General features: G+C 39.8%; 1 protein-coding gene across 1 annotated transcript in view; it reads left to right on the forward strand.

Moving 5' to 3' along the window:
• The first annotated feature begins 1,809 nt into the window (after window positions 1-1,809).
• The window catches only part of LOC114642084 (zinc finger protein 665-like), a 39,706-nt gene continuing 22,640 nt past the window's right edge, over window positions 1,810-18,875 (forward strand). The window contains exon 1 of the mRNA XM_051921662.1: window positions 1,810-2,585. Coding sequence (XP_051777622.1) covers window positions 1,942-2,585 — 644 coding nt within the window. The 5' untranslated portion in view covers window positions 1,810-1,941. The remainder of the gene's footprint in view (window positions 2,586-18,875) is intronic.

Consider the following 18,875-nt stretch of genomic DNA (forward strand, 5'->3'; position numbering starts at 1 on the left):
CCATAACAGAGATAATAATTCCACACATGAACACACACATTGGATCAATTAGACAGTAAAACCTGGCAAATTTTAGCTTAGTCAACAAAAATAAGTCCTGATAGTAGATACCCTTTATCATTAGAATGGTGAGTATAAATGTCATCAGCGTGCTTTGGTGAATGAAAGAAGACATTTTGTTGTTTGTTTTGGTGTCAAGTGGTTTTAGTTCAAGTGTGGATAAATGTCAGGACACATTCTAATTATTGAAGGTGCACTTTTCATGCTTGGCGTGGCATTCTGTTTTATACAGTACCCTCCATAATGTTTGAGACAATGAAACATTCTTCTTGCATTTAATCCTTTAATACACGTTTAATTATATCTGAATTATTTAATTTGTAATTTTAAAGTACAAATTACTGATTTTCATTTAAGGGGATTCGCAAACATTTCAGTCACACCTTGTAGAAATGACAGAACTTTTTCTGAATCGTCCTCCCATTTCAGGGCACTGTAATGTTTGGGACAATTGGTGCCAGAGGTGTTTGTGATTCCTCAGGTGTGTTTCATTGCTGTAGTCTTGCAGGTCTAAGACACCTCAGCTTACTCCTACCTACAGACAACCTTTGGTCTTTGTAGTTGCCATTGTTCAACATGAGGGCAAGAGCTGTGCCAATGAAAGTCAAAGAAGCTGGAAAATAATAATGAAATCATAAGAGAAATCAGAAAACCTTAAGATTACCCAATTCAACTGTCTGGAATATCAATAACAAAAAAGAACACACTGGTGAGCTCAGTAATCACAAAGGGACTTGTAGGCCAAGTAAGACCACCACTGCTGAAGACAGAAGATGTTGCTGCAGATTTCATTTTGATCACGATGCATACCCTGATGGTAACGATATTTCATGTATCTACTGTCTTAAGTGTACCATCCCATACAGATGGCATTACGTGGCTCAGGGTGACTGAGAGATTCCTCACCAGTCAGGCAGTTCACACTGAAAAGCTACCATCGTCAAATCACCCACAGCTGTTAAGACCTGTAAGAGAACTGAGATTGTGTGATTTCTACATGGTGGTCTCTGTAATGAAAGTTTGAGTTCAGCACACACTTCAAAGAGGATGACAGTCGGGAGTCTAAATCAGCTAAGTCATCATCATGAGCCAAAATGTCATTGTGATACATCAAAACTCACTTCTTGTGTAGCCTGTCAAACATCAGAATGTGAAATGTGTAATGAAATGAGATTTTCTATTCAGTTCATCGTTTTTCCACCTGGAGTTGCTAAAATGCCAACACAAATAAAGACTACATGGGACTTACAAATGCTCAAAACCTGAGGGAACTTTGAGCCAATTTAAATGACAAGTTCTAGTTTTATAAATCCTACGTTTTGCAAAAGAAACACTTCCTTATGCTCAGCCTCATATATGAAAGTTTTATACATGTGGCTCTACTGAGCAGTTGTAATAAAGGACATAAAATTAACAAATTAAGTGTGTTTCCCAAGTACAACAAAAGTTTTATAATTGTTTTTGCTGATCAAAGGTTGTTCCTAATGTCATGTTTTTAATATGAGTTAATGTTGATAATAAGGCAGCGAATTGAAAATAAGTGCTTTTTTTTTTTTTCCTTTTTGTTTTAAATTTTACACAGGAAAGAAAGATCACCACAGTGTGGAATGTGGCAGAGAATTCTCTAACAGGAGTGCTCTTCAGAAACACACGAGAATTCACACCGGAGAGAAGACATATTGCTGTAATGAATGTGGTAAACACTTTTCACAAAAAGGCAATCTTCAGATACACACGAGAGTTCACACTGGAGAGAAGCCATATTGCTGTAATGAATGTGGCAAACAGTTTTCACATAAAAGCAATCTTCAGAACCATGCAAGAGTTCACACCGGAGAGAAGCCATATTGCTGTAATGAATGTGGTAAACAGTTTTCACAGATGAGCAGTGTACAGAAACACACTAGACTTCACACCAGAGAGAAGCCATATTGCTGTAATGAATGTGGCAAACAGTTTTCACAAATAGGCAATCTACAGCAACACACGAGAGTTCACACTGGAGAGAAGCCATATTGCTGTAATGAATGTGGTAAACAGTTTTCACGTATAAGCAATCTTCAGGGCCATAAGAGAGTTCACACCGGTGACAAGCCATATTGCTGTAAGGAATGTGGTGAACAGTTTTCACAAATGAGCCATCTTCAGAGACACACGAGAGTTCACACTGGAGAGAAGCCATATTGCTGTAAGGAATGTGGTGAACAGTTTTCACAGATAAGCCATCTTCAGAGACACACGAGAGTTCACACTAGAGAGAAGACCTATTGCTGTAATGAATGTGGTGAACAGTTTTCACGTATAAGCAATCTTCAGATACACACGAGAGTTCACACTGGAGAGAAGCCATATTGCTGTAATGAATGTGGTAAACAGTTTTCACTAAAAGGCCATCTTCAGATACACACGAGAGTTCACACCAGAGAAAAGCCATATTGCTGTAATGAATGTGGCAAACAGTTTTCACAAATTAGCAATCTTCAGAAACACAGTAGAGTTCACACTGGAGAGAAGCCATATTGCTGTACTGAATGTGGCAAAAAGTTTTCAGAAAAAGGCAAACTTCAGAAACACATGCGTTCACACAGGAGAGAAGCCATATTGCTGTAATGAATGCAATAAACAGTTTTCACAGATAGTCAGTTTTCAGAGACACACCAGAGTTCACAACAGAATAAAAAGGGTAGCAGTTCAAAAATCAGTCTAGAAAAACAAGAACCCTTCAGGATTCAAGAGTGAGGTTCAGTCGTGTCCTGAAAAGTAAGCAAACTAAACTATTGTTGAGAAATGAATCTCAAAGAGAAGCCGTATTGCTGTTTGGAATGTGGCAAACAAATCTGTCAGCGCAGTACACTTCAGAGACGCACCAGAATTCACACAGGAGAGAAGTACAACTGAACTGTCCTGACTAAAGAGTGAGGTTCACTCCTGCCTGGACAGTAAGCACATGTAACTGACACAAATCCATCCTACTTAGTGTTGTGTCAAAAACAAATCAACATCCATCCATCCATCCATTTTCCAACCCACTGAATCCGAACACAGGGTCACGGGGGGTCTGCTGGAGCCAATCCCAGCCAACACAGGGCACAAGGCAGGAACCAATCCTGGGCAGGGTGCCAACCCACCGCAGGACACACACAAACACACACCAAGCACACACTAGGGCCAATTTAGAATCGCCAATCCACCTAACCTGCATGTCTTTGGACTGTGGGAGGAAACCGGAGCGCCCGGAGGAAACCCACGCAGACACAGGGAGAACATGCAAACTCCACGCAGGGAGGACCCGGGAAGCGAACCCAGGTCCCCAGATCTCCCAACTGCGAGGCAGCAGCGCTACCCACTGCGCCACCGTGCCGCCCCAACAAATCAACATGGAGGAGACAAATAAGTTTATATCCTTTTTCCTTTTCCAGAAGCAAAATAAAGAACAGGGCGTCATACAAACGGCTTCTCACCAAAACCCCTACAGCCTCCACCATGTGCCTAGCTCTGTTTTCATAACATACATATTACATATAGAACTATTTACAATATATTATACACATTTCATCAGAAAAAAGAAAAAAATAACACTTTACAATATACATAGCCTCACACAATAAATAATAATTCAGCTTTATAATATCATATACTGTATTTTGCTATTTTAATATAACAAAAAATAAAACATTCCTTGACAAAAAAAGAACAAACAGCTTCTCGCCAATGCTTATTAAATAATAAATCAAATCAATTACTAATAATTATAAACACAAACTATTAATACAAAACCAATAAAATTAAATTAAAATCCAAAATACACACACGATCATGCTGTACACCACACTGAATTATGTTTTAACACTGTGGCAGCGCACTAAAAGAAGAAATGCTTTTTTAAATTTTATTTTGTTTTTGTTTGTTTGCTTTTGATAATGAAACATTCAAAACTGTATATAAGAACTCGGGGTGGGGGGGCACACAACTTATTTAACACTTGAGAATTATCAAATAATATACATGTCAAATAAATACAATAAAATTAGAAAAAGCTTGGAGAGAGCAGACTTACCTGCACAGCAGTGGTTCTCAGTCTGTGGGGCGAGCCCCCCTAGTGGGGCGTGAAGTAATAAAAAGGGGGCGCAAAGATGTGAAAAAAGAAAACAATCAAAAATATGAAAAATACATCTATTGAAACCAAAACAAATTAACTTAAACTACATTCTGATACTAGAAAGATAATATAGTTATAAATGTCGATAAAAGTTAAGTAGGTATAATAAAATATGCATCTGTGATATATCATTAATTTAAAAAGAACAAAGTGGTATTAGTGAGCTCATTTAAAAAAAAAAACATTAGGCGGGGCGCAATTAAAACTGTTATGTAAACTCGGTTTGCAAATACTTAAAGGTTGAGAAACGCTGCTGTACAGCATCCACCATCGCCTGAGGGTGCCTGCCGTCTGTAGGGAGTCACATTAATTATCATCCGTACTCCAAATATGACACTAAGTTTACACAAACAATTGCCTTTGGCAAAATTCATAACTGAAAGATACAAAAAAATGAAAAAGACAGAATACACTTCCCTACACGTTGCCATACTGCAGTACTGGATGTGCGAATAATTCTCACAAATCAGAATCTTCTCGGCCACAAAGAATTCAGACTGGTGCCACCTACAACAACAACAACATTTATTTCTATACCACATTTTCATACAAAGAAGTAGCTCAAAGTGCTTTACATAACGAATAAAAGAAAAATAAAAGACAAAATAAATTAAAATAAGACAATATTAGTTAATATAGAAAAAGAGCAAGGTCGGGGGGGCAAGGGGGACAAAAAAAACAAAATAAAACTCCAGACGGCTGGAGAAAAAAATAAAATCTGCCGGGGTTCAAGGCCACGAGACCACCCAGTCCAGAAGTGGACTTACTTGGAGAAGATCTACACCGGGGGCTGTCTACCCTTTGTCATGGCATACCACCCCAAATATATAAATGTTCTGAAATACCTGCATTTTATTTTGGTGTTAAATTGTTAATTACTGAACTGTTGTTATGTTAAACTAAAGGTGGAATTTCTTTTATCTCCCAGATAATGTTCTTTCCGAGAGCTTTTCTAAGGTACTAGTAATGTTCACCTGTCAAAGACTTGTGTTAGAGTGAATTTCAAAATGATTTGATATGTTAGGACTGATAGGCACTGGCAGTGTGTCACCATGAGGAGGTCACTTCAGCTGTCTGTGCTAATACTGGAAAAGCAAAAGAAATGCCAGCAATTGTGTCTCAAATGTTGTAAGTCTCCTCAGCGTCACTAAATATTATTATTATTAATGTTATTGTCAAAAAGTTCAGTAAAGTCCCACCTTTTGACCAGAAGGGGTTTCCTGTTCCCGAGAGACTTTGCATTCCACTATCTTGGTTTACCTACAGTGTGCTTACTTTATTGTTGTATATTATTTGTTGCTTTGAATAAATTACAATCACCTGTCTGTCATCTCCTGTCATCTGACGGTGACTCCTGCACTCGGCTTTCTGTTGGCCAAACCCTGTGAATTAGCACATTTTCCAGAGGTCCATGATACCCCTCTTTTACGTGGTCTTTTAAGCCGAAAGCTAAACCGCCCAACCCGAGAGCAAAATTCACAAGGCAGTGTTTGTGGAGGAGCCTAACCTCATCTCTAGTGCACTGGACATCGACGTAGAAGAGAACATCTGAGCTGTCATCTCCACATTCAGCCAAACCCCAACTCACACACTGCAGACCACCCATCTGTGGGCGCCGCTACGGCCTTTCAGACAACGGGCTCAGTGCACTAAGCTTGAAGTGCTCGGCCGAGGCTGCTGACAGACGAAGATTCCATCTCACCGTTTGGACTGGGATGTGAGATCCTGTCCATCCAGAGGTAACGTGTTGTCCATCACGAGCTCCAAGCAAAGCGCAGATAGCAAACTGAGAAATGCAGTGAAGTAACCGATCAGTTAAATCACATCATGGCAGCAACACATGCAGTGTGTGTACAGCTTTACTACGACTCTTTGTTTTTTCCACCATAGAGACAAGTGAAGAAAAGAAACGCGCTGAACTGGAGGAGATTAGGATTTTGTAAGTAATGAGCGATGTAATGAATTTAATTTAAGTGACGTTTCCCAGCACTGGTCGCTTGTGAACTTTAGTTTTTGTATCTGAGATATCATCACTTAAACAACTGGTGGAAATAAACTGAAGTCTGCTTAAGCAACTGGCTAAATAAATAGGCAGAAACGCAATAATGTTTTATTTTTCATCTTCATATCATTTTAAAGACAGAATTATTGACACAACCAATCAAAGTTCCAACTAATTTGCATTGTTGTGTGCCTCAAAAGTATTAATTAATTAATCCTACTTAGAGCCATTCACTAATTAGTGTTGTACTGTTTGTTCATTTGTTTCTGTTACACAAAACTGTTTAATAAAGACACCAAAATAATTTAATATACAGAGGCCACTGATTATTAAAACTGTTTTGTATTAGAAAGTAATCCCTGAGTTATTTCTGCTTTAAAGAAAAATATTAATTTGCATGAAGGAAATATGACAAATTGTAATTAATACAAAGTGACTTTCGATTACAAATTTGACCTGACAGATTAATTGCAATTGAATTTTTAACCAGGTGTCCTCATGCAAACACATAATTTAGAGCCATTACAAATGATGAAAATCATAATAATTGTGTACAATATACAGCGCCATTTCTTGCTCTATGAAGTCTCCACAGAAGCAGAGGGCCATCGAAGCCACTAAGGGCCCCCAAGCTGCAAGTTCAGCCTCAGTATATTTGTGGAGTATGAACATCACCTGTCTGTGTGTAGCCAGCTAAGCCCCGTCATGTGTTTCATGAAGCACTTACAGTATCTGATTACAAATTAAACATTTGATTTAAACAAAACTCCGCTGCAGTGGCAGGAAAGCTTTGGCTTGTGTTTGTAGGGTAATTAATTCAAAATCAGTGATTATCACCAGACAGTCGTGTCGCACAATGAGTGACGTCTACCGCCAGGAATGATGGGAAGCCTGACTGAGAGTCAGGAGGACAATAACAGGAGCGAAAGTCACATTGATACCTAAGATGGCGTGAAAAACGTAAAAAGAAGAAACTTGAAGAGAGAATGTGCTCAGAATGAAGGTAAAGCATTTGTTAACGATGATGCGATGGATCAGAGGTGGGAAGAATAGAAATAAAACAACTTTGTTACTGTGCTTGAGTAGAATTTTCAGGTAGGTTATCTGTATCTTTACTTGGGTATTTTATTTATTTGAGACTTTTTACTTGAACTTTTTGCATTTAAAAGGAAAAAAATATGTTCTCTATAACATAAATAAATCAATAAAACATCCGCAACTTACTATGTAACAACAACAACAACATTTATTTCTATAGCATATTTTCATACAAATAATGTAGCTCAAAGTGCTTTACATAATGAAGAAAAGAGAACTAAAAGACAAAGTAAGAATTAGAATAATAGAACACTAATTAACATAGAATAAGACTAAGGTCCGATGGTCAGGGAGGACAGAAAAAAACAAAAAAAAACTCCAGACGTCTGGAGAAAAAAAATAAAATCTGCAGGGGTTCAAGGCCACGAGACCACCCAGCCCCCTCTGGACATTCTACCTCACATAAATGATCAGTCCTCTTTGTATTTAGGGTTCTCATGGAAGGACTTGATGATGGCGGTCAGGTAGACTTCTGTCTTTTAATCCATCAATGGAGGAACATCACGGTGCTTTGATCAGGTGGTGGTGGTGCAGGTCAACACCACAGAATACCAGGAAAAGAAACAGAAGAGAAAGTAGGGGTTAGTACGGATTGTAGAGCCACCATGAATAGTTATGATAATGAACTGAATACACAGAGTATCAGGATTAAATGAAGGTGAATTTATCAGAAAGTCATGTTACAGTAATGTGTTTTCAGCAGTTTGTTAAAGTGCTCCACTGTATCAGCCTGGCGAATTCCTACTGGCGGCTTTTCCAGATTTGAGGTGCATAACAGCAGAAGGCCGCCTCGCCACTTCTTTTAAGTTTTGCTCTGGGAATTGTAAGCAGACACTCATTTGAGGATCTGAGGTTACGATTTGGACTATAAAGTGTCAGACATTCTGATATATAAGATGGGGCGAGATTATTTAAGGCTTTGTAAACCATAAGCAGTATTTTAAAGTCAATAATTGTATTAAATTATTCGCATGTATATGTGAAATTGAAGGACTATCCCATCTCTTATATATATTTCTCTTCTGGTTTGTCCTGCTTCCAGCCAGCATGGCATTTCTCGACAAGCTACTGAAGTACGCTTGCAAAATAAAACAAATTCTGCATGGAGCGAAAATGTACTTCTCCAGAGTCCAGCTAGATTCCATGCTCAGGACCATCAACCCCTTCGCTAAATCACACAAACACACGCATGAAATCGCTCAGTCCAATCCAACAGCATCTGTACGAATGGTTTTCAAGGAATACCCTGAGCAGGATTTACGACGGTACAATGTCTCGACATGTCACACCGATGTTGCAGAGATTTTCGTCAGAGAAGACGGCGAACCGCCTGCCGAAAAGGACATTTGCATCTATCCCATAGGCAACTCCTGTAAACAGATTTCCACGCTCAATATGAATTGCGATCCTATGGTTTACACACTTTTATTCCCTTATGGATACATTGGCTGGCATAAAGATTTACAACATGTTCCTGATAAAAGAATCGCCAAGCGAATCAGGATTACTCAACGTCAATTGTACGCGTACAGATTAGCAATGAGGAATACATTTAGTATTTTACACTCCAGCGGTAAACTATTCCAACAGTCCGTCGTAGATGTGTATGTTAAAACAGAGGGCGCGCGTCTCAACGATCTCAGATCACATCAACAAGATCTGCGCGCGGAACAACACAAAGGACTATCAGACACACCGCAAGAAAAGGCTGAAAATAACAACATACGTGTAGGAATAATGATCAGATTACCGTCCACATTTCGAGGAAGTCCAAGATACATGAAACAAAACTACCAGGATGTCATGGCCATAGTACGTAAATTCGGAAAGCCTGATTTATTTATCACTTTCACATGTAATTCTACATGGACTGTCGGATAGCCAAAGACCGGAGCACAGACCTGATATTGTAGTACGAGTCTTTTGGATTAAGATGAAGGAATTACTTACAGACATTCTACAACAACATCTTTTTGGGGTTCTTATTGATTACGTAATCGAATTATTGAAGCGCGGCCTTCCTCATGTCCACATGCTGTTTACTCGTCACAATAATTCTAACAACCACTCTTCAGCCCCGGTCAGATGTTCGTGGCTTCTTCTAGGGTTAGATCTTTCGACTCATTATCTGTCGTCTCCACCAAAACACCTACAATATTCACAACTGCGTCTTTCAAGGAGTATTCATTTCTTCTTGATTTCTGAATTCCTTTCTCACCGTTTTCCGTTCCTATTCTCACACCGCTGTGTGCTACGGCGGGTGTCGGCTAGTTATATTTATTTGCACAATGTATGACTTTCATTTCTGTGAATACAAAACATTAAGCACACGGGAGAGAAGCGAAAGGAACAGCAAAGGCAGCAACTGTGATGATTTAAAGGGCGAAGATATCGTCAAACCAAAGTGAAGCAACGCTGGGCTTATTAATGATATTGAAGATACAAGGAGGTCACAAAATACGTCCCTTAACAAGTGGTTGGCACAGAAACGAGCCTTGGTGGTGAATGCGTCACCTTTTGTCCCAACCATAAAAACAAGAGGTGATGGCGTTCAAAATTCACCTTCCGATATTAAAGAAACACATTGGAGAGAAACATCTGAAGAACTTCTGGTTGTGCAGGAATAGTTGGCATTCGCAGCAGGGTGTCGATTAAAACCCTTGGAAAGTAGATTTCAGATCCAAACTCTAATATGCAGATATAGACGTACATATACGTGTGTGTGTGTGTGTGGGTGTGTGTGGTGTACAATAAAAAGTTAAAGTAGAACGAGTCTCACATCCCAAATTACACATAAAGGAAAATAGATAACGTTGCAAAATCTTGTAAAAATATGACAAAGAAAATGACAATACTAAAGTTGGTCACTAGATGGCACCATTGTTACTACAGACACTATTGAGAAGCGTTTCACAGAATTAATGAAATTACAAATAGTAACAAAAATACCGTTATTAATAAATTAAATATTCTGAGTTAACGGTGCCTTATAAGAACTACAGAAACAAAGTTCTTAAAAATATACTATAATATAATAATAGCTTATTGGTTCTAAAATAAACCATATATGCGCAAACAATTTAATATGAACACACTTCTTATTTTACAATTCTTATTCCATTCTTATTTGCAGTGGTGATGGACAGGCTGACAGACAGACGACATTAGACAGGAGTCCCCGTGGACTGTGATGTTTGCTGATGACATTGTGATCTGTAGCGATAGTAGCGAGCAGGTTGAGGAGACCCTGGAGAGGTGGAGATCTGCTTGTTAGAGAGATCTCAATAATAAGGAGACACGGCTCATATTTCAAGGTGCACCTCCCAGTATCCACGAGAGCGCATATTATGGGATGTTAAAATAAACGAAGGAGATGCACGTGTGCTGCAGTAGTCATTTCCGAGTACAGAAAGTGCTCGTTGACTGGTGCGCTGTGCTAATAATAATGTAGCGCCCCTGAGTCCTGACCTGAGAGAGACGCGCTGCTCAGGTGGTCGAGACCTGTCTGAGAAGGACGGGACTCCCTGGAGAAGCCTACAGAAAAGCAGCTCTGCCATCTCCGTTTTACAGACGCAGCACTAAGTGTGCACAGTAGCGGCCAGGAGACGTGCCGGGGGTCCAGCTGCCAGGTGGCCTGTTCGCCTGTGACTCTCGCAGAGCCGACTGCCAGGGCCATACGAGTGCAGTGCTGTGTCTGCGAGCGCCGATCTCCAAACTGATTTTTCTTTGACGGCGTCTCCGGCAGTCCCGCCGCTTCGACCAGTTTAGCACGTGTGTGACATTTACTGCTTTTGTCGGTGGTAGAATCGCGGTCTGTCTGGGGAATTATTTGGGTTACAAAAAGTGTTCCGACATAGAAAAACGGCTGGAAATGCTGCTCTACCATCATTAGTGTTCCTGGCACGCAAAGAAATATCGCGGTAGCTGCCATCTCACTTAGAAACTGACACCGTGCGTTACTGGAGTGGTCATGTTGTATTCTTTACATAAATTACTGAAGATGCTGCAAACTGGAAGAATGGTGAGGTAATAATCGTCTATTTCGTAGAATTCTGACATCATATTAGGGAGTCGTCACTGCACGCTACATGACAGCAGAGCCGCCGTAAGCTACAAGGCAGATGCATAAGATCACTATTTGTATTTTATATGTGCGGCCGAATAGAAATGACAACAATCTGAACTACCATTTGATAGACGTGCTGAATCCGAGGAAGTGAAGTCTTCCACAGCGGCCATGTAAGCGTATATTGTGTTCAATATTTAGGAAAACATAATGACGCCTTTCGTGGGTCCAGCAACAAATTATTTACAGAAAATAATGGCAAACTCCTTGGACGTATTGAAATGATAGCCACATTTGATCCTCCTATGGATGAGCATTTGAGAAGAGTTTCGAATAAGGGAATATCGGAGTTGTGAAATTCAGAATGAAGCGATCAATCAAAAAATAAAACCGAAATAAAGGAGCGCAACAAGAAACGTAAATATCTTTCTGTTCTTTTGGACATTAACAGATATCAGTCATGAGGAACTGAAGAAAGGCAGACTTGCAATACGCAGTAGTCGCTGTGGTGTGTCGGTTAGAACACAGGAACTAATCCAACCATTTCAAGAAATCGCTTTAATGTTGAGATGCCAAATTCCACATGAAGTAGAATAACTGTACAGGTAGGTGAGTAGGTATATGTGTGGTTATTTGGTTAACAACACACAAACTTAAACTTTTTCCAGCGGCTCCAGTAGTTCCGGCTTTCACGAGGTACATCTCACAAAACGCGCATGCACCCTGCACACGCCACGGTTTTCACGTTATCATGCTTCAGTGCCTTAAAGGCTCAGGAGCCTTTTTTACAGGAACAGTTAACATTTATAATAAGAATTGAGGAATTTCCAAACGATGACATTACAATAAAAGAATATTTCCCTGATTTTCTATCAGTTATTAAACTACAGGATCTACCTGAAGGGTTCAGAGGCCATCTTGCCGATACGGGGTTATCTCTCCAAGACAGCAGGGGACAAGGTGAAGATAACGGCGCCAATGTGGTTGGGAAGCACCAAGGAGCGGGGCCGGCTCTACGCTGGGGCAAGAGGGGGCAATGCCCCCTTAAACAAACGTCCTGCCCCCTTAAATCAAACTTTTAGAAGTTGAGAAAGAAAATAATAGATTACCCACAAACTGAATATGGACAATATTTACTACAGTAGCTGAAAAATCCACTGGAAAAGGCACGAATGGGATGATAGGTTTCACCTCTTGTTCGCTCTTTCCCTCCGTGCTCTGTTTGTGCGCATGCTCACACAGCACTCGGCAGAGATCCCCCACTCACCCTCCCCCCAGCTAAACATCCAATCACAGTTAGTATGCAAATGACCAGGTGTCAGGTTTCTCAGTAGGCAGGGCAGAGAGCAAAATGACCTGGGGCCTCATGTATAAACGGTGCGTACGCACAGAAATGTTGCGTACGAACCTTTCCACGCTCAAATCGCGATGTATAAAACCTAAACTTGGCGTAAAGCCACGCACATTTCCACGGTAACTCATTCCTTGGCGTACGCAATTTATCCGCCCGGTTTTGCAGACTGGCGGCACCCAGCGTCAAAGCAGTGCTACTGTTCCTGTGTGGTTACTCTTTCTTAGATCCACATCCACGGCGGCGGCTTTATCAAATACACTGAAATTAACCGCATATCGTTCATAAATTTAATGCATCTGATTGTAATTAACCTGTAACAATATAATGGTCCACAGAATGGTCAAACTACTGTTCCTGTGTGCTCATCCTTTCTTTCTTAGCTCCACATTCCTGACGCGGCTTTATAAATATACTGAAATTAACTGCATATTGTTTATTAGTGTAATACATCTGATTGTAATTAACCTGCTGCAATATAATGGGCCAGGGAATAGCTATAGTATTCCAAATACCAGAACTGCTTTAGCGTTGTTACGCTCACTGCATCTTGTTCTTCTTTTTGCTGCTCCCGTTAAGGGTTGCCACTGCGGATCATTTTTTTCCATATTACTCTCACTGCACCACTCGGAGTATTTATATCACTGTATCTGAGTGTGAATCACAGCAGCAGATGATCGGAAAGAGAATTATCGGTATACAGTTTCAAGTACACACTACCTCAACCACGGCAAAAAGCGTCAAAGCCTTTCCTGTACGGACCTCGCGTTTCAGAAACAGTTTCATCCCAAGAACTATAAACGCACTCAATCACCTCACTGTAAACTTGCACTACAGTTATAATATTGCACAACCTGCGCTACTTTATAAAGCGCGTATGATGACAATATCATTTTTAAGATGAAATGCAGCAAAATATGTTGCTTATAGTATACAGATAAAACTTTAACTTCATTTAAATAATCTGTATTGCTAATAATTAAACATGTGAGGACACGGTGCCGCAGCGTATAGCTAGTTCAAGGATAGCTCCTGCCTTGCGCTGTATTCTTGCTGGTGCTGACGCGACACTGGAAGGATAGACGAATAGAATAATTAAACATGTACTACGAAGATATTTCAATGTTCCTTAAAAGTTTTGAAGAATCGGCGTTCTAAGCTTACAAATGGCTTCACGTCTATTACAGAGCTGATTGTGTGGTGATTGGAGAAAGAAAAGTATGGACAGGAATTGGAGGTTAGTACGTTTGAAAGAGACAGTACTTCTGTAATAAATTATTTCATCGAAGGTCACACATGGTGCAACAAGCCTCTTGCGTGAGATATGAACAATCACTGCGCCACCGTGTTCCCATGTTTAATAACATGCTTTCATTCCTATCATCATGAAAATGATATCACGTATACATCTCAGTATTTTAATTATTCAGAGAGCTGTAATATCACGAATGTAATGCATTCTGTGTTCTGTCGGAGAAAGAGAAAGAACGGAAGCACGTAGTGATTCACACACATAGAGCACATAGAAGATCAAACACAGAAAAAAGCATTTAACATGCTACTTGAGAAACTAGTAAAATAAACGATTTTAAGAAATTTCGAGATTAAAGTTGACATTTCGTGCTTTTTTCCCACTGTGTGCCTATGTTTTTTGTTTGTACCCTAATACGCTTTCATATGACACTCAGACGGTGGGCTACAACTCGCCTTTTCACAGCGACTTTGATATGTGATTTCTTTTTTATTTCGGGCACTGTTCGACTTTGTGAATTTGATCTTTCGAGTTTTTCCGACACTCTGTCACTCGATCAACTTTCTTTTGTTGCTTATACCACTGTTTAAACCAACAAATAGCATGTTTTTCCTTTGCCTCCACTTGGTATTCGCTGAAATTCTTATATTTTCTCCCGTGCTTTTCCCATTGTCTTTTCACAGAAGGCTATTTATATTGATTTGCATATTCAAAGAGGCGTAATTCTGGGAGGAGTTGGGGCGGGACAGAAGGCGCGTGCACGTGCGTTACTTTTCACGCAAATCGGGATTTATGTAGTGGAAGAACGTGAAAGTATGCGTGCGCACAGATTCCTGCATCTGGATTTTTCTGTGCGTACGCACAATCCCGCTTTTGTGCTTACGCCATGTTATAGTGTGAGTTCTACGCACGGCGTTATACATGAGGCCCCTGCACAACAGCGGGAGGCTTTGAAGAAGCAGCAAATCTCTGTCGTCAAAATCATAGCGACTCGTGAGATAATTAACAACCACTAAAAATATACATCTATATTTGTACAGTCAATGGGGGACTAGTCCATTGTTCTTCTCACAGTTTCAGTCTGGTAGAGAAGTGTTTCTTTCTCGATCCCACAAGCACCACTGTGAGCCTGTCTGCTGCATAGAGCCGACTGGAGGACCTGTGCCTGTCTGTCAGACCCCGACACAAAGCCCCGTCCCAGCTTTCAACTCTGCACTCCACAGTTTTCTCGTTTCATATACTGATGTAATCACAGTGATTTTAGTAAAGCTTATTCACTTTCCACCCCAGCTTCCAGCAGCAAACAAAGGGAAAGTTAGTGCTGTGAGATGCATCCTTTATTCCAAGCTTTTAAAAAGTGATGCTGCTGCTGGTACATCAGAGACAGCAGCTAGCATGTCTACTCCTGTGGCATCAACAGGCACTGCTTCTCCTGTACCTCTGCCAACAATTGCTACCGCAAAGCAACCCGCTCAGCTACCCAGTGACTTAAATGGCAATACACCATCTCAGCCAATACTGGCTAGTTACCCCAAACGTGTATTTGGCAATCCAGACCGTGTCAGAGAGGCTGAGAGACAACTCACCTTGGAATGCACATCCCTAATGCGGTCCTCGCCAGACTCTGTGCACGTGACACCCCAAGGTGATTTTAGTATGGAATGTTTATTTTTGGTATTTGATACATTTAATGTGTACTGTGAATAAAACCATGTACTCTTTGACTCTTTCAAACAGAGCCACAGCCTTCAACATCAGCCCTGGCCCCATCCTTGGAAGTAGCATGTCCCACAGACCATCTATGGCAACTTTTGCGTGTTTCCGAGACTCAAAGAGTCCACAGTGCCAGGTCAAAGTTCTTGAGTGTCCACATCCCAGTGATACTTGAAATGGTTTTGTTGACAGAAACTTGAATGTGTTTGGCTATTTGGCCACCTCGGACTTTGGAAGGAGCGCTGGGGTTAACTGCAGTTCTAGTTCTACACTTTTGTCTTGGATTTGTACGACTATTTCACTCCAGTTTTTATGGAGTTGTAAGTGTGTGTTTTTGGGTTTTTTCCCTCTGTAAAGGTGAGTTATTTTTAAGTAACATTTTGACATCTTGATGTATTAAGTATCAGAGTACAATGGAACTGTTTTAACTTAACTCAACTCATGGTATGAGGGTCACAATTGTTCACTTCAGAAACCTTGTCCATTTTTATTATATACAGCTTTATAGTCTACATTGATTTAGAGGAATTTTTTACTTAAATGTAACTTGTAAATTACTAAAGTTACTGTTAATATTCAGAATTAAGGGCAATTTTGTTGCTTTCAATGTTTTCCAGGACTACCAAAAACTACAATGCATTTTGGATGAGTTTTGAGAAGTGATTTAGGCCTAACAAATGTCTCAAGATCAGCACTCTGTCAAAAACCACTGGCGAGGCGGACACTTTGGAAATTTAAGAGGCAAGTGTTTCTGTAAATTTGTTGTTTTGTTTTTATTTTTGGCTGTATAACAAGTAAACCTGTACCACTTTGGGGAAAATGCAGTGAGGTAGTATTAAATTTAAGATATAAATTACATTTTGTGTTTACAATCTGGTGGCTTGGACCAATGGTTCATTTTACAAACCTTTTACCCACAGTCTGGGACAAATACAGGTGATCCTGCCAGTATACAGTAGTTATGAAACACATGTTATGACTGTATTCATTTTAATGGCAGCCAGTGTGTAGCTTGATATTTTGCTGATTAACAGAATTGAAGTTGGGAGTGGGTTAGACCTGCTGTGGCCAGTTACTTTAGGCAGAGGTGACCGTCTCAAGCCAAGTCTTTCCATCTTTGGAGATGAGGGTGCATTGTCCCCATGTCACAAGGCTCCTGATGGCATACTTTGAGAAGTTTGGTGCACTTGTTGTCAATGCTGAGATTAGTAAACATGACTTTTCAATGCCACACTTTAAAGGCCTACTTTATTTGTCTTAAGTGATCCTATAGTTTCTATTTAGCAGGTTTCTGCTACTCCTGCTGTCCTAGAAAAGACTCTGCTTGCCAGAATCTCACAAGACTGATTTAGTTCTTGGTATGTACCCTACTGTTCATAACAGTACACTGGACATTTTATTAAACAATATTTTTGTTTGAACATATCGGATCATTAACATTTAAATCATGGTTGGTATAACAAATACCTGATACTTTACTTATGGGTCTCAATTGTTAAGCATGATGTTAATACAAAATGTCTGTTTCAGGTGACTCACTAATGACTGCACAGACGATGCTGAGCCTTGAGAGCCAAGTGGTGTGTGAGGGGCGACGTTCACCTGCGTCTTTTTGTGAATGGAATTGTACTGATCAAGTTTTCTACAATGAAAATACAAAGAAGCAGCATTGACCCTTAATTTCTATGAAAGTGCAAAAAACTTTGACATGTAAATTGTTTTTTGTGCTTTAAGGGTTGCTAAATCTATTCAATCTTACTACTATGCTTTGGTTTGGTTCTGCTTATTCTACGCTATTCAGAGAATTCTCTTATCAAGACTGTTCACAACAGCATATTGAGTTACAGAAAATGTAATTTGTGAAATGACAACCTCTATGCAAAATTAATTTAACAATTGAAGACAGTTTGTAGTTATTTGTACAAGATGTGTAATGTGAGCAAAACTAGAACTCGGTACATGGCAGAGGAGCACACCGACATGCAGATCAAGTCCAGTTTTTAAATGTTTTCCTTGTAAAGTTAATCAAAACCTTGTAATCTGACAGTCTGAGTCATCTGTGAAGAAAAATCCTCTGCAGTGTGTGACTTTGATGTGGAGGACATTTGTGTTTATGCAGACCTTGTATGTATCTGCTCCTAGTTTTAGTCCTGTTCCAATTATGAATTCAGTTTTTGTACGCTGGCCAGCACTTTTCTAGTCCTTAACTTTCTGAATCATTAGCAGGAAAAGAATCTGTACACGTTCATTAATGCAACTGGACAGAACTGGTTGGTTTTTGTACAAATTACTTTGTCCGCTCGTGTTTTTGGGTTATTGCAAACTGTCTTTATTAAAACTTAATTTGAAATATCAAACGGGCTGAAAGTGTAGGTTTTTTCTTGGTTTTTGTAGGATGTGCAACAAATTTACTTTGCATTGTCCAGATTTGTTTTCCATAGTGACAGATTTCTTTATTCTACAAAGATGGGACTATTCTGGGTTGAATTTTAGTAGTTATTGATGATAAAGGAAACTGTAATGAATTGTCATTGAGTTATTTCAATTAAGCATCTGGGTATTGCATTATGTGTAAACATTACAGTACTTTAGTGCAAATTTAAGAGCATTTCACATTAGACTACTGGCAGTGTAATGTATTGTAGATACAGTATTACTGTTTTACTAGCAATTCTTCTAGTTATTGCAAAACTTAGAGTGACAGTTAGTGATGAACCAATCACATTTCCACGAGGTGTAGTCTAGTTTGGTTGAAGAGTTTAATTCAAATACTGATATATGCTGGTTTTACATTGGAATTAGAATATGAATGTACATTGTGCAGATTAAATTCCCGATTAGAAGTCTAACACCAACCAGGTTTTCAAGGAGCATTGCCGCATAATCGGAACAATCAATCAAACGCATCAGGCAACGGCAATCTGCAATCGCCAGACAGATGCTGACCAGGTTTGTTATTGAACACGAGACCTGGCTGTGCGACTGGCGTAATTGTCAAGTCACCGTTACGTTTACTTCTAAACAACGGTAATCAGTGCTGGCGCCTAACGTATGTGTATCTAGTCAACGTTGACCCGATTACTGCAGAATAATTACTTGCTAAGCGTATGCCGATTTACAATGCTTGACATTATTGCCAATTATAATTTTTGACTTCAAAGATGTCTATCACAA

Source organism: Erpetoichthys calabaricus (genome assembly GCF_900747795.2).
Source record: "Erpetoichthys calabaricus chromosome 1 unlocalized genomic scaffold, fErpCal1.3 SUPER_1_unloc_2, whole genome shotgun sequence".
NCBI lineage: Eukaryota > Metazoa > Chordata > Cladistia > Polypteriformes > Polypteridae > Erpetoichthys > Erpetoichthys calabaricus.